Source organism: Halyomorpha halys, unplaced genomic scaffold, assembly GCF_000696795.3.
Source record: "Halyomorpha halys isolate HHAL.00 unplaced genomic scaffold, Hhal_1.1 Scaffold1341.1, whole genome shotgun sequence".
In the NCBI taxonomy this organism is placed as follows: Eukaryota; Metazoa; Arthropoda; class Insecta; order Hemiptera; family Pentatomidae; genus Halyomorpha; species Halyomorpha halys.
The window spans coordinates 144,537-161,792 of NW_027110471.1; the positions used below are offsets into that span (position 1 = coordinate 144,537).

The 17,256-nt window shown below is 29.3% G+C and overlaps 2 protein-coding genes across 2 annotated transcripts in view; one reads left to right on the top strand and one right to left on the bottom strand.

Annotated features, from left to right (window-relative positions):
• The window catches only part of Dora (Dorado), a 53,599-nt gene extending 42,917 nt beyond the window's left edge, over positions 1–10,682 (bottom strand). Inside the window, exon 1 of the mRNA XM_014434286.3 lies at positions 10,159–10,682. Coding sequence (XP_014289772.1) covers positions 10,159–10,360 — 202 coding nt within the window. The 5' untranslated portion in view covers positions 10,361–10,682. The remainder of the gene's footprint in view (positions 1–10,158) is intronic.
• A 65-nt stretch (positions 10,683–10,747) lies between these two features.
• The window catches only part of LOC106689354 (centrosomal protein 43), a 17,527-nt gene continuing 11,018 nt past the window's right edge, over positions 10,748–17,256 (top strand). Inside the window, exons 1-5 of the mRNA XM_014434289.2 lie at positions 10,748–11,046; positions 11,120–11,173; positions 11,433–11,640; positions 13,295–13,553; positions 15,913–16,067. Of these exons, the coding sequence (XP_014289775.1) occupies positions 10,966–11,046; positions 11,120–11,173; positions 11,433–11,640; positions 13,295–13,553; positions 15,913–16,067 (757 nt within the window). The 5' untranslated portion in view covers positions 10,748–10,965. The remainder of the gene's footprint in view (positions 11,047–11,119; positions 11,174–11,432; positions 11,641–13,294; positions 13,554–15,912; positions 16,068–17,256) is intronic.

The following is a 17,256-nucleotide window of genomic DNA, read 5'->3' on the forward strand; positions in this document are numbered from 1 at the left end:
TTTTTACATAACATATAAAACATAGACTAATTTATAATTTAAATCTTTTTAAACATTGTAATAGGTAATAATTAATAATAAATAACAGGTTCCTATTATCTTGATAAGTGAATTTTCTCAAACGTTGAATCAGAGATTACCGTAATAAGGGCAAGGATCCCCTAAATACTGAAATCATAAATTAATGATCTTCTACTGGAAGAGTATCTAGAACTAATATGAAATTGGTGAATGACACAATTTTCCTTGTTTAAATATAACAATTTATTTCACATACAACAACAACGACATTTCGGGATTATCCCCCATCTTCAGGTTGCTTGAAAACCAAATTCAACAAAATTTATTGTCATAAAAAGTGTTTTCACTCATGAATGGCTTGATACTGACACTTGTATAAACATGAATATTTATTAGACTGGTTCTCCCTTAAATCTGTAGAACTATTTCAAAAATAAAATGCTTGGGTGAAAACAAACACAATTCATTATGTATGAACATGAGTTCTACGTTATTAACTTTAAAAATTGAAAGTCAGAGCATAAATCAGACTGTCAGAGTGCAGCACTGACAACATTGTCATATCTACATATCGTTTCCCCATTAATGTTTATAGGAAATTGCTGGAAGTGGTGCATATCATAAATGTAAATTATAAAATCTAGTGAATCCATTCAAATGGGCTTTCCCTGTGAAGTTGATTATAAACATTTTTTACTGGGTCTTCACTAATATTGATCTGATTAAGAATTTTTATAATCAATTAAAGGAGCATCTACAATCTTTCAGAAGAGATAGTTATCGAATTATTCCAAAAATAAATAAAAAGTTAATGGGTTTCTATCGTAAAATAGTTTCAAAAACATGTGTATAAAAATTAACATGTCTAATAAGGATTATTTCCTCAAATATTAGGTTGGTGCTTATGAAATGTTGGTTTTTTAATATCTTTTATCACAGGCTGTTTATATAATCAAAATATGTTCCATTCGCTTCAATACACTTTTCTCAGTGAGACTTTAAAGCACAGATGCGAAACTTAAAAAAAATTCTGATCTTTAGAATCAATAAATTCAAATATGGATTTTTAAAGAATTTCTTCATTTTTATACTGTTTAGCCCATAAAAACAGATCTAAATGTTTAAAAAATGAAAATTGGTTGGCGAGAAATTTGGTGAATAGGCTGGTTGCAGCAAAACTTCAAATTTCAATTCATTTAATTAAGCACTTGTTCTGTGCGATTTATGCGGCCGAGCATTGTTGTGGAGAAGTAGTGGGGCCAATAAACAAGTGATGGGCGTTTTGTAGTGAAAAATCACTAGAACAAAAATTATTCAAACCAATGATGCACTTTTTGATCTTTAACAGTATTCTCAACAAACACCTGGTTTATATTGCGTGCAGCTTTTACAGCATTATTACCAAGTTTATAATCATACAAAAAAAATTACATGAAATCGGTACAAAATTCAAAAGAAATAACAAAAAAGAACACTTATGAGAAAATCACCTTTGTTGAAAAATGAGTTAGGTAATTGGCAGTACGACTATAAACAAGGTTATGCCAAAAACAAAAGCATAACGAAAACAGGAAGAGAAATATTTGCAAGTTAAAACAAATCTGATATTTTATACATATGCACCAACTTAATAATACAGATTTAATTTGAATATACAAATTACCATAAAATGTTTACTTTTTGAGTTAAGACCAAATAAAATTTAATTTCTTCATAATCATAATCACAAAAAAAAGTAATAAAATTGATCCACTCACTGAAGCGCCTAATCGTGCTACAGACAGACCAAAAATGGATTTATTTTATTTATACTAAATGGCATAAATTCTTTAAAACTGCACAATAAACATTTGAGCTAATTACAATACCTTTTCTACCTAGCAGTGGTATGAATAATAAAAAAGTCGCTTTGAATTTAAATGTTATTTGAATTTATTTTACTTAATCATTTGAAATGCTTTTGGAAAAATGGCTCCGAGATATAAACACATGAGGGCCTCAAACAGAGAAATTACACAAAGATTTAAGAATAAAGTACTTAGTAGATTTTTCAATGCACCCTGGTATTTCAGAAATGATGATCTTCAAATACTAAGTCACAAAAGAAATTAAAAAATCACCCGGTCACATCAAGAGTGACTGCAAGGACACACAAACGCTTCGGCCAGCCATCTTCTCAATGCTAATACCATACTAAAAAGATTGAAACAGCCAATGGGCATACCATATCGAACACATCTTATCTGATTACAGAAGTTAAGCAACATTTGGCATGGTTAGTACTTGGATGTGTGACCACTTGGGAAAACCGCATGCTATTGGGGAAAAAAACACAGAAGAAGGAGATTGAAACGAAGGAAGCCACATGATTGCGTGTGAGAATAGAATAGAGGCCAAATAATTATAAATTAAGGCCATTATAATAATAATAAAACAATAGGGGTATTCATGATCTTTAGTTAAACACGTTAAAGTGTGCTAAATGGAGAAATATTTCCTTCTTTTATAATGTTAAAAGAATATAACATTTAACACCGTCGTAACAGAGTCTGTTAATAGGTCTGCTAAATGGAAAATGTCACACAACATACCAGCTGAGATCGACACCATTTTGTCTGTTGTGCTTTTAATAGTTCATTTGCTTGCAGTTTGTGATTTTTTTGTTTTGGACCTTTTTAAAACTCTAATGAAATAATGGATAAAATTAATGAAATATTGGAATTGTTGTAAGGAAGGGTTACAAAGTTGCCAAGAAAAGGAAAGTTGCTGCTAGAAACTTATCTGCATTTAACATAAAACATAGACTTTAAATTGGGTTACTCACAATCCTATACTTATAACATTCAGCATGTTAAAACTTTTTATATTTAACACACCATGAATACCCCTAATATTATGTATAATTGTTTATTTTTCTGTAAAGAACTCAATTGCTAATAAGCTTATGATGAGCTCGATTGTAATTTCAATAAATAAAAAAATAAAAAATATATATATATATATATATATATATATATATATGAATTTATTAACTTAACCACTCAAAATACTTTAGGAAAAATGGCTCAAAGATAAAAATTATAAATTATGATCAGAATATGTTAACAGCCCAGGAAGCTCATAATAAATAATAATTAATGATATAAAATTAAAATTTATTATTTGAGGAAAAACAAAAAAAAATAGAACAAGTGCAATTTCAAAGTAAAAGCTAAGCCAAAATACCTTATGTAAAAGAAATAAAATTTTAAGTAGCAGATCTCCATTATTTTGGATTAGTTATTGATATGTTCTATCTATCTATCAGTTGGCGCTACAACCTTGCGATGGGTCCTGGCCTCCTCTATAAGCCTCTGCCATTCGGCTCGGTATAGGGCTGCTGCCTTCCAATTTCGGACTCCAAGCAGGTCTCATGCATCTTGTACCACGCCATCCATCTACCGGAGCTTGGGCAGTCTGACTTTTCTTGGACAATGGATTTCTTCTTCCATAACTCTTTTAGGCATTTTGTTGGGACTCATCCATACATTTCCTGCCCACCCAAGGCATCCCAGCCTAACAAAGGTCATAATGTCTATATCCTGGAGCACCTCATAGTTCCTTATTTCTTCTTGTTCTCCAGCCTTCCTCATCCCCCACTGGCCCATAGATTCTTCGAAGAATCTCCCTCTCGAAGACCAGCAGATTATTCCTATCCTTTGTGAATAGGGTCCATGTCAGAGAGGCGTATGTTTGGACAGGGCTACTTTGAGTTTTATATAAATGGACCTTTGTTTTCCTGCGAGCTTGCTCCAGAACTGTTTCAACAGACCAAAATAACATCGGTTAGCCGCTGTGATCATTTGCTTTAGTTCAGTGGAAATATTATTAGTTGCTGTGACCTGAGACCCAAGGTAAGTTAATTCACCCACTCTCTCAAAGGTACAGTTTCCTACGACAACCTGTCTTTCCTGAGGTCTGGCTCCTCTGGTGTACATATAGAAGGAAAAAAGTTGATGTCCACTAATGTGCTTTTTTAAACCAACTAAATTCACATTCAAATTTTCAACCCTCGAACTACATGTGGAGGGGCTGTAGAGGAGCACAAGACTTTAAACCGTCCAACATACATCTTTAATCTCCTTCAATTTAAATCCTCAGTACATTCCTGCAAAATTTGTTCATGGCTCTCAGGCTAACATGTAACTGCCCATAGAACCGCAGCCTTTGGCAGATCTTTCCTTATTCATTCCTTTCCCCTATAGAATTCTATTCCCTCCTTCATTTGTTGCTCTAATACGCTTCCAACCTTTATATCCCCTATCTTTTATTACTTACTGTCTATCCAATCCCCGAAGAGTAACAATTAAAAGCTTCAAACAAAGTTGTAAAATTACATAAACATAAAAGCAATGTAACATAAATATTATTAGATGTTGTCAATATCTATTTAGAATCTGTAGATATCTATGTATGCTCATACCTTCATTTTTTTCTTTTCTTTTATTATTATTATAGTACAACCTAAGGTTTATGATTCGTTAGAGGATTTATTTTTGTCTTCTTATTTATTTATTATTTTTCTACTTTTGATGTTTTCGATTTTTTTTTAAACTTGTAAATATGTACCTAAACAATAATTGTTCCTTTTTTTGTTAATTACTTTAAGTTCATCTGTTTGATTCTTTTTCATTCTACAGAAGTAAATCACGCTATGATTTATGAGATGATATATGGTTGTTTTATTTTTCTTTTACATATTCTGTTAAATATTGTTGTTAATGTATTTATTTCTTCTTCATTTATTATTTTTGTTATATTTTATGATATATTTAGGTTTTTTTTTTGTTTTTTTTAAATTTTTTATTATACTCCAAAAGGTACGAATGCCTGTTGTCAACGCCTGCAATATTATTCTAAAGGGACTAGTCCCAGAATAAATAAAAATTATTATTATTAAATACTTAATTATCTATAATATATCATATGTCTGTCTGAATATAACATATTCACTATAATTGACATTATAACATATGTTGGTAACATGACTAAGTACAACATGTGTCTGACTGAATAATAGTTAAATATCTCCCTTTTCACTTTTCATTTTGTTTGCCTACAGGATGTCAGTAAAAGATAAATTTCTCACTCTCTCATTTCCTTCCTCCTATAAAAATAAACCGAAACAGCTATTTTGTCAATCGTATAACCTATAAAGTCATGGAAAAGTTAAGTACATGCATATGAGATGGAATATTCCTTCAGTCATGTTTCTAATAACAATGTACACCAATGTTTAAATAACATCAAAACTATCATTGATTCACGAAATAATTATTACTGATATAGCTTCTTTCAGAACGTTCAGGGAAGCTTTGTTAATATAAATATAGTGATCAATAAAAGTATCTGTACACCATTTATTTTTTAGTTTAATATACTTTATTTTTGTACAAAACTATTAAAGTTTCCTTTCAGTGGCGCTCCAACATACCGGTACAATAGTAATTGGATAACTAGTTTAACACTAGGAAGTTTATAGTTAGGATTGATCTTATCAAATTTTTGGGATAGACTTATATTCAGTCTAATCCCATCTAAGATTTCATAATAAATTTTGGTCTTTGATATGCAAATGTAATATGTAATCATAAATTCTAGTTTGGCCCTTGTATTCTGCTTTTTTGCTCTAACCTCACACCCTTCTTCTCTCTTCCCCCTATTACTTTTTCTCTTTCTCTATTTTTATTATTTACTTTTTTCTTTCTACTTTAATTATTATTATTTGTTCTCCTTTTTTATCATCACGCGGAGGCTCCCTCGCCTCCAAAGATTTAAGTTTAAGTTGTTCACAGAAAGGTCAACTCAAACTTCAGATTATTATTTCACTTGGACACCTTCAAGTACCATTGGTAGAAAAAGGTAGGATTCACTTTGAATTATGTTCTTTCATATAATGCAATTAATTTATTAATTCAGGTTTTTGTTTAAAAAGGGATAAATAAAAAACAACTCTTTTTCACATAACAATACTAAGCCACCATTTTATCAGTAAAACAGTGGCAGGAGTAGCCTCATCACACCTTTAAAGCAAACTGCAACAAAATAGTTAGAAAAAGGTCTGGATAATTCATGAATTGGTTAAGGTAGATTCAGATATCAGAGGTTCTTCCCTCCAATTAAAGATAACAGCGCAAGGATGGTCCATGTCCTCTAACTTTCAGAAGGATGGAAGCTTATACTGTAATACTCACACTGTAATTCAGATATAAGCCACTCACTATTCTTCACTGTCTGTCATATTGTTCAATTTGTAGATTCAATTTATTTTTTCAGTTTTTAGACACTACTTGCATATCTTATCTATTATACATATCTTCTTACCTACAAGATATTATATTTCATCTTTCACTGTTTTCAATCTACTACCATCCAATTCCATGATTATCAATCAATTATTTTTTTTTTTTTCTATTCAATTATCAGTAATCAATTATGATTCAATTCAATATTTTGTATATTTCCAAATTTGTTTGTATACTATTCCTTTTCAATTTTACGTTTCTCTAAATGTTGTTATCTCTTTTGTTCTATAGCCCTGTTGAAGACCTGAAACTCAGGTTGAAACGTCGGGATTAAATAAATAAATATGGTTTTGTTTATTTATGTTGTTCTTTGCTGACCGCACTCCCCGACAAACTTCTTCAATAATTAGTATTTTTATTAAGTTTTTTACTTTCAAGAAATTATATATTTTTTTAAATGTAGGTCATAAAATAAAAAAATTAATATATTAGTTAATACTTAAAAAAAAATGGTGGAAGATTATTGATTGACCGTGTGTATAGATGAATGGAATGTGGTCCGGGTGCGGAAAAAAAACAAACTCAAATAGTAGATAATTATACTATTTTATTGAGCCAATGTTTCGCCCCACATTGCAGGACTTCGTCAGGGCTGTTTTGACGGCAGTCAAAAATAAAGTTGATTATTTTAAAGTTATTTTTGACTGCCGTCAAAACAGCCCTCACGAAGCCCTGCAATGTGGGGCAAAACGTTGGCTCAATAAAATAGTATTATTATCTACTTGAAGAAGTTTATCGGGGGGTGCGGTCAGCAAAGAACAACATAAATAAACAAAACAATATTTATTTATTTTATGCCGACGTTTCGACTATGATTCAATTCAATATTTTGTATATTTCCAAATTTGTTTGTATACTATTCCTTTTCAATTTTACGTTTCTCTAAATGTTGTTATCTCTTTTGTTCTATAGCCCTGTTGAAGACCTGAAACTCAGGTTGAAACGTCGGGATTAAATAAATAAATATGGTTTTGTTTATTTATGTTGTTCTTTGCTGACCGCACCCCCCGATAAACTTCTTCAAGCATTAATCTACGGTCAACTATCTACATCTCAGTATTATTATCTACTATTTGAGTTTTTTTTTACCAAAAAAATTCTTTAAAAAAAATCTGTAGAAGGACTTAATATAGTAAATAGATGAGTGAGTAGTATTTTTATGTATATAATAAATAATAACAAGAGAGGTATAAACAGGGAGGAATAAATATAATTAAAATAATTGCTCAAAACATGAGCAACAAAACAGATAAGATAGAGTGCTTATCTTAATGGATACTTTAATTTATATAAAATGCTATTTATATTTTTTTTACACGACATAGATAAGTTTATTTAATGCAAGAATGCCATCCAAACTTGAACATGACTCATTCTTTAAAATTTAATTGGCTATAATATAATATATTATCGGTTTACTTATGGGTAATCTTTATCTTAACAACAGTAAAATATGCTATTAAAATAGAACATAACATTAATTGAATTTATTAAATACATATTAAAATTATTTTTAATAGTTAAATTAATATATAAGGTGAGACTATATTAGTCACTTTGTCTTTTTTTAAATTTTCTGCCAACTAGTATTTTGTATTTACTTCATATATTTTTATTAGTTAAACTAATACATCAAGAATGTTAACGTTTTGGAGTATTACCTCTATCTACTAAATAATTTAATAGTTTAATGATGTTGAACTATTAAATGTGCAGTAATTATTACTTTACAATAAGAAATATTGAGATTAACTAATTGATTTGAATCAACATATTTTACGTTACTTTAAATTTAAGCAACTCAAAGATTTTATCAATGTCACTTAACACTTTAAAAAAATAATATTTAAATATATTATACCATTTTGTTTACAAGAGGCAGTTGTGAATAAGAATATATTTTTCCTTAACAAAGTATCAATTGAAACACAACCAAAGCAATAAAAATTTAAAATATGTAAAAATAATTTCATATTGCATAATTTAATGAACTATTCATTCAAAAGTGTGAATAAAAAGAAAAAAAGAAGCTATAATGGACAAAATAAAATAGTTTAAAACAGTTACGAGTCTTTTGCTAATGGATTTGGTATGGTGATGTAAAATATGATTTTTTTTTTTTTTAATTTATGAAAATATTGGATTATTTAATATAATAATCCTTTAATAATTAAATATTTCTTATTATTATTTTCATAACTACACCTATCTTGTAAATACGCAATTACTTTAAGTGTCGGTCCGAACAAATATATTTTGGATCCACAGAAGCTATGTCTAGCTTGTGATGGCATTGGAGGATTGTTCCCATTTTTTAACAAACTGTCTCGCATATCATGAGAACTGAATCCAATTCATGCCAAAACTAAGCTATATAACCCAAAACCAGTTGTATGACTTTTTGTCTGTACTTCCACAATCGGATCTTAACTTTCTTTTTATATATGTAACACAAAGCCATAAACATACAACTGGATACCTATCTTTACAAGAAGATGAATAGTGTTTGTTTCTTTTATTTTATTAAATAAGTATTGTCTTTTTTTTTCTTTCATTCAGACTAATGTAACCCCAGTTTGGGTATACTGTTTGTTAATAGCTCATATAATAATTTAATGATTTGTAGATTGTTATTATCATTATTAGATTTATAAATTATAAGATTGAATTATGTACTTTACAGGCTATTTTTATACTCTATAATCTCACTTTGAACAAACTGATTATGATATACATATAAGATGTCATTAAAAAAAAATTGACAACAGGATTTAATTTTATTATTATAATTAATTATTAGGAATATTTTTCCCTATTAATTGTGGGTATATAATCACATAAACAAAACAATAACAAATTAATATTCTTTATTTATCAATAAACACCATGGATATGACACTAAACACTATATCAAATAAACAGAATTTAATACACTAATCGAAAACTGAACCTGTGATACCCACAAGTGTTTTCAAACCTCACTTAGACCGCTTTAAATGAGTCACGAGAATGATTTAAAATTAATCATAGTAAAATTGAGATATAATTTACAAAAAACTATATATATTAAAATAATCCAACACGAGAGATGTAAAAAGAGTTTGCTAAAATTCTATATAAAAACAAAATGGTTGTTATTAAATCAGCTAAATGATTTAAATAAATATTAAAAGTTAAATATAATAACCTTTTATAAACATTTAACAAAAAACAAAGAATATTTAAACAGTTTAATGCAATCCCCTTAAAATAAAAATGTATGATAATACATTGAAAACTTGAGATACAGTTAATAAAAAAGATTTTTTTTAATAGGGTCCATGAAAAGTATAAACCCACATAAATACAAAGTGAAAGCAATAGGAAAGTGAAAGAGAAAGTTATAACATAATTATGTATGAAATGTACAGAGAAGCATGAAATGTCATAAAATAAATAAAACTATATCAAAAGATCAATACAAAAGGGAAAATATGTAATATAAAACAAATATCTTAATTATTAATGTATATTCAAAAAGAACAAAACCTAGTGACAAATGGTAATCAACCAAATATTGGAATTTTGGGAAACTTTTATCATTTATTGCAATAATAAAGTTGATAGCAATGTCCACTAATTTGAAGTTTCAAGTAGTTTATTTACTAAGTTATAAAAGGCCATTATAAAAAAAAGGTTTGAGTAAGTATAATCATTAAAAAGTCAAGTAATAAATATGTAATTAATTAATAAATCAATGTAAGTAGGGTAAATTAATTTAAATGTAAGTGTAAACAAAGATTTTAAGTTATACCTGGGGTTGATTTCTTTCCATTGGAATAGAATGAATTTGAGCCAATTGGCCTTTTCCATCCTCTCCAATTATTACATATAGATTCTGGCTCAGTACTCCAACTACATAGGGAATCTTCTTCAAATCTATCTGAATCTTCAAATGAGAATCTGTCTTTCTCATCATTCCATATTTCAAGCATATCAGAAGCCACTTGTGACATTCCAACAAGTTTGAAGAGGAACTTCTATTCAAATTTTTGGTTTAAACTGCAGGTTATACAGTAATAACAACAAACAAAACGGACTGCGGGGGAGATTTGGATCTCAGTTTAAAGGACTATGACCTTTCTCTCCCCCTAGTCAACATAAGACAAAGAAAACACTTTTTATGTGAATATGAGAAAGCGCGCTTAGGATAATAGTTTTAGTTCGAAGCTGAAAAGACACATTGCACGTCATTAATACAGATGAGATTACACATTTCAAATAAGAAGTTTTTTCCTGTCAAAAATCGACCTACTTCGACAGCAACAGACAAAACACACACTCGCACAACAACAAATATGGCGGAACTGAAGGAGAGTGCATGATGGGAAGTAAACTGCACCTCCCCCTTAGCCCTCTACGTCAATAGATTTTCCTTTAACCGCTAAAACATTGATTTAGAAAATTTAAAAGATGTCCCTGTCTTAATGGACCAAACTTGAAATAAAAACTAACATTTTTCAGTTAAACTTCGTTTCCAGTTAGCTAACTCAATTATACAATTAAACTTAGAAATTTTAGTTTGCAACCTCCACATCCCTTGTTTAAAGTAAACACTACTATGCCTGTTGAAGAACATAAAGAATTACGTGAATTAGTTTCACACACTCTTCAAGCTAAAGGTGTTTTACAAAAAGTTCAAGTTAGTATCTTCTAGTAGTGAAATTTTCATCCTCTCAATATCTTACGAAATTAACATGTACCTTGCTTTGCAGGCAGAAATTCGTGCTAGTGTATTTTTGGCTTTAGAAGAGCAAGATGTTTTTAAGGTATTATTCTCTATTTTTCATAATTAAGATCAATATAAAGTCATTTGATTTGAGTTAATGAAAATTCAAAAATTTTACCCATCTTTATTGTTATCATACTTCATTCAATACATTAACTAATGAAATTCATGTTTCTACCATCTTTACATTTTTTATTGGCAAATAAACGCTTATTCCTGTTGAAGCATAATATGATTGTAACTCATCACCACTTTCCCTTTCTAATTTACTTTTCTACAACTGAATATTAATCTTTTAGGATAAGAACCCATTCATAAACGCTCCTTTGAAGAATTATTTAGCCACTACTGAAGGATTATTGGCAGTTTCATTGATCAAAGAATTTTTAGATTTTTTCAATTTGGAGTTTACTTCTTTAGTTTTTGACCCGGAAACTCATGCTGGTATAGATTATACTTATGAGGGTAGACAGAAAATCTCGAAGGATCTGAAGATTGATATTATTGGTATACTGTTATTGTATTATACTATTATGCTATTATTATATTACTATAGTATCATTTGTATCCATTTTAGTTCTTTTAAAAATAATTTCAGTTATAATTTCTTCTTATAGTATTGATAAACTTGAAATTGTATGTATTTATATTGTGATTAAATATTGTATAGATAGCTTATCAACAAATACAGCTCTATTTTACTTTAGTAGCTTGAAACTCATCAAACAAACTCAAATTGTCATTGATTATTCATGTAGTTCTAAAATGTCATATTTTAGAATTAATTCAGTAAATTTTTGAGATTTAAAAATAGTTTTTAGATTATGTTAAAAACCTCAGTTTTATATCAACACCAATTGCAGCTTTCCATTTATTTGTGGAGAAGCCGTTGGGGGGTGCGGTTAGCAAATAAACAAAAAAATAGTTATTCATGCTGACGTTTCAACCCGAATTTCAAGTCTTCATCAGGGCTAAAATAACAAAAAGAGATTTTTTCTATTTAATTCATTGTTGTATATATCTCCAAATGTAGTTTTTTTTTTTTTCTCTGAATGATGGTTGTTATCTCTTTGTTTTTTTTAGCCCTGATGACATGAAATTCAGGTCGAAATTATTAATTTTGTTTATTTATTGACCCTTTCCCCCCCCTCCCCCCCTCACCCGACCATCTTCTCCACATATTAATCTATAGTCAGCTATCAACACCTCATTTTATTTATTTAATTTTGTTTTGATGGCATTACAATTTTACATTTTGCTTGTTGTTATAACAAAACTATTTTAACCTGCAGAACTCCAGATGAAAAAAATCTATCCTAAATACTGGTTGGGACCTGTCCAGACCTCAGCTAATTTTTTGACGATTTTTGCAAAAAATTTGTCTTGATTTAATTGATCCAAACTCATACAATACTCTTAAATTAATGGAATAGATGCAATATTTATAAAAAGCAAAATAATTTTGAAGTACTTATTATTACAGAAGTTGATTTTAAATATGAAAAAAGAAAGGGAGACTTTATGATTAAGTTAAATTGAGCAATATTAAAAAAGTGCCTGAAATTGAAAAACAGCATGAAAAAAAAAATTAGAAAATCTGTTTGTAAAAAATAAAATTTGCTCTGTAGAAAGTACTTTCTCGCAAATTTCACCAAATCGATAACAAAAAAGTACTACTGAATTCTAATAAAATCCAATCACAAAAATGTGTTTATGATATCTTTAGTTCAGGGGAGTATGTTATATTTTCATAGGTATCAGAAGAAGGTCTTTTTCACAATTGGATATAGTACAATTGTTGAATTAGGTCATATAAACAAAAAATTAAATTTCATAAATGTAAAATACCAAGTTTGGTCTACAACTGTTGTTTCTTAGATCTACAACATAAATTCATTGAGGAAAATTATAATTTAATTTCAATTTAATATATCACCCATTTTATGAGCATTATATACAGAATATCTGGTGTCGTTCATGAATTACACAATTTGTAGACCTTCATGATATATGGTGCTATGTAGACCTCACTTACCCAACTGTCTATATTTTGTTTTGGATTTCATTGAAATTTTTAACATGATATGAAATGAAATATAATAATAAGGGATAATTCTAGTTAATGAAGGCTTGAATTGATATATATATATTTTTTTTTCAGATAATAAAGTTCCTCTTTTGGGATTAGTATTAAAAATTCTAACTTCGGCTTATAAGAATTCAGATGCTAGTGTTCCTAGTAGTTTAGTCCAGAAAAAAGAAGTTACTAGTAATGTTGAAAAAAATTCAGAAATTACTGACAACTTGGTGTCGAATGGAATAAATGGAAGTTTAAGTAGGAAAGGAAACAATTCTGAAGAGAAAGCTTCAATTGCTGGAGTAGTAGAAGAAAAAGATAACAGACATGGGCTTGACATGAGGTAATTCATAATCGGTTGATAAATATTAAGTTAACTATTGATAATAAATAAATAATATTAATAATAAATTTAAGTTAACTACGGAAATTTCACACAATACAGTTAATTAATTTTTGGCTGTATGGAGTAAGCCAATTCCTATCACAGAAGAAAAGAAAAGAAAAATATGTATTTAAATGTGAATGTTGTAAAAGATTTTAGCTAGCTTTCAAGAATTCAAATTTCAAGAAAATTACTGATATATGATAGTTTAGTATATGTAGGTGGTATGTATAGATTTAGTTAAAATTATTTTTGTGAAGATCTATACCTCACAAACCTCATATTTGATTTTGATAGGCCGAAATTAAGTTTCTAGAGATGAGAATCACTATGATAAATTTTGTTGTTAAGATTACAACATTTTAACAAAAGATAATGAAGCCGTAATTCAATGATTAGGCAGTCTCGGCTTTTCCCCTCCAAATCGGATATTTCTATTTTTCCTTTTGATATTTATAAAATTCTTTTACATTTTGTATTTATCCATTGTTTATTATTGCTAACATTGAGAATTGTTTATTTTATTTTTTTTAATAAACAAAAAAAATTGGCCTAGTCCATTCCTTATATCAGCCCTGATGAAGATTTACGTTGTGTGTCGAAACATTAATTATATAGGGTTTTTTTTAAGCCCGATAGAACTTGAAATTGTAAAAAATAACACAAAAAATTAAATTGTAATCAAAATTTTTTTTTTATTCGAAAGATCAATACGTGACATTAACATTTGAAAATGATTTCGGGCATATGGGCACCGCGGCTGTTCTTGACGAAGCGCATTCTGGACTTCCAATTTTGGGCCACTTTTTCGAGCACTGCTGGCCGTATGTCACGAATAACACGAACAATGCTGGCCTCCAAGGCGTCAATTGTTGCTGGTTTATCAGCATAAACCAGTGACTTCACGTAGCCCCACAGGAAATAATCGAGAGGTGTCAAATCGCACGACCATATGCGGCAATTTTGCTTATTAACAAACCCGTTAAGCCAAAAATGCGCCTCATCGCTGAACACAATTTTACAGAATGCGCTTCGTCAAGAACAGCCGCGGTGTCCATATGCCCGAAATCATTTTCAAATGTTAATGTCACGTATTGATCTTTCGAATAAAAAAAAAATTTTGATTACAATTTAATTTTTTGTGTTATTTTTTACAATTTCAAGTTCTATCGGGCTTAAAAAAAGACCCTATATATAGTAAAGAAATAGTAGAAATTTTGTTTTCTTTACTGGAGCCCTGACCATCTCCTTCAAATTAACATAAAGTCAATCATTAATATATATAAAGACTTATTATAAAACCTACAACTAGCTTTGAAGAATTGGACTGCCTGAAATCCCTAAAATACAGACATACAGCTCTGATATAAGGCTGCCTGATCGAGACCTGGGCTCTAACTGGTACCCTATAAAGTAGAATCGAGAGATTTGAAAGGAATGTCCTCCATACAATTATGGGAGGGATCTGGGATCAGGGCCTTAACACAGGTAGGAGAAAAACTAACAGTGAACTGCTTGCAGAGACTGTTCAATCTATATCTCATGATATAAAAACAATGAGATTAAGATGGGTAGACATGTGGCTGGAAGCAATCCATTAGGATGCCTCTACACTACAATGAATTCTAGTGTAGTTAGGAGACCAAAAACTAGATCCATAGACAGAATAGATAAAGAGCTGCATGAAGAAAACTGAAATTCAGCAGTATAATATATATATAAATTTTAATTATCCTCTATTGTTTTTTAGGTTAAATAGAGAGTATGTTTTATTTAAGAATTTGAGTTCTATTTTGGCGATTCTAGGTAAAGAAGTAAGTATCCTTTGCTTTAGTAGTAGTAAGTTGCCAATGGAACTAGGGCATTGTTGCCGTGGGAGTTGAAGCTTCACCTTGGCAACCTCATGATTGCAGCATTACTGGTTTGATTCCAGCTGGAGTGGGTAGATTTTTATTTTTTGATGATCCGACGGAATGAATTTCCTTAAATGCTATCTGAATCATTTAGTTAAAATTTTAATTTTACTGGTTTTAGTTCATTGAATGAATACTAGTCATGAATTTACAACTTTGTATTAGTTACGGATTTGCTATAGAATTATAATTGGACCAATGTTTGGTAGATTGACCATTCACGAGTCATTGTGGTAGAAGATTCTTCTAATTTTTAAACATATCAGATTAGGGGTAAAAGTAACCAAGTAATTTTGAAAAAATGGCACTTGATCAGTATTATGAAATAAATCTATAGGAACTATTTTTTAAAATATTTTAATACTTAATTAGTAATTCTTATATTTTTTTCCACTCATTTTCAGAACAGGTATGAAAAAAGAAGTCGGAGTTTCGAGTTCATTGTCATCTTTAGGTGATCTACCTCCACTAACCAAACCCACACCTCAAATTGCTTTGTCAGAATCTCATAAACAAAAATCTAATGAAGAAGGTAAAGGAGATATTGTTATAGATGAAGGTATGTACATTTATGTAATAAGTACTTGTCTACATATTATGTACAGCATATATGTACAATATATGATGTACAATTATTTAATAAATTTCAGTCTACATATTATAATCTATTTCCTAACATACAACTCCTCGATGTTTTTCCTCTAGTTTATTTTAAATTCATCTCGTTCCCAGCTGTTCATTTATTTATGTCATTTTTCTTATTATGAACTAAGTTGATAAAAGTGAAATGTGTTTAGAAAAGTGACATTTTTACTTTGTGTTTTTTATGGTGACTAGATATAAAATTTAAAAGCCCAGAGAAAAATTACATCATTTAAGAAACAACTAGGAATAAGCATAATTTTAAATTAACTATCACAAATCCTTCCGGGAGTTGTCTGTTTGAAAATATGCTTTAATTTGTTTACTGAGCTGGGGCAAAGATGAAAATGTTTTAAAATGACGAATGGAACCTTACCAAAATGTGAAATATATAATTAAAATCATTTGCTCAACTTATCAATTATTCAACTTTGGCTCGTTTGTCTAGGAATATTTTGGTCCCTGAAAGGTGAGAGAGTTTTATATTGTTAATTATTTACTTATACACGTAGATAGAGGAGGCCTATTAACCAATAAAATGATAATAATATTATATAGTAACTTATTTACCTGATAAATAATAAATGAATTCTGGTGCTAAAAACAATTATCAACTTGTTTCACTCCAAAACATTCTTTTATCACTCTTTGAAAGGTCAGTCATTCTGAAATGTTTCAGTGAAGTACTAATATTGAAGCCCAACTCATGAAAAAATGAAGGTTTTATATAAAAAACTATTCATTTTTATAGTACATACAAGACAGTATCGTAGATTATCAAATTGTCTACAAGTATAAGATAAAATCACCTAAATCGGACCAGTATCATTCAGTTATATAGATAGCAAAGTTAGCTGTTACTATAGTAATAGTTACCGTCTCATCACTTCTATATTAATATCACTTCGATATTCTATACTAATCACTACTCATTAATATCTATATATTAATTGATAATGAAGTTTCAGTAATGTTCAATTAATATATACTCAATTATTGCAATAGCGAAGCATTGCCGGGTCTGCTAGTTTTAAAAAAAATTCCCTTAATATGATTTATAAGGTTTTTTCGTTATTTTTTTCATTGATATTTCACGATGAAAAAAT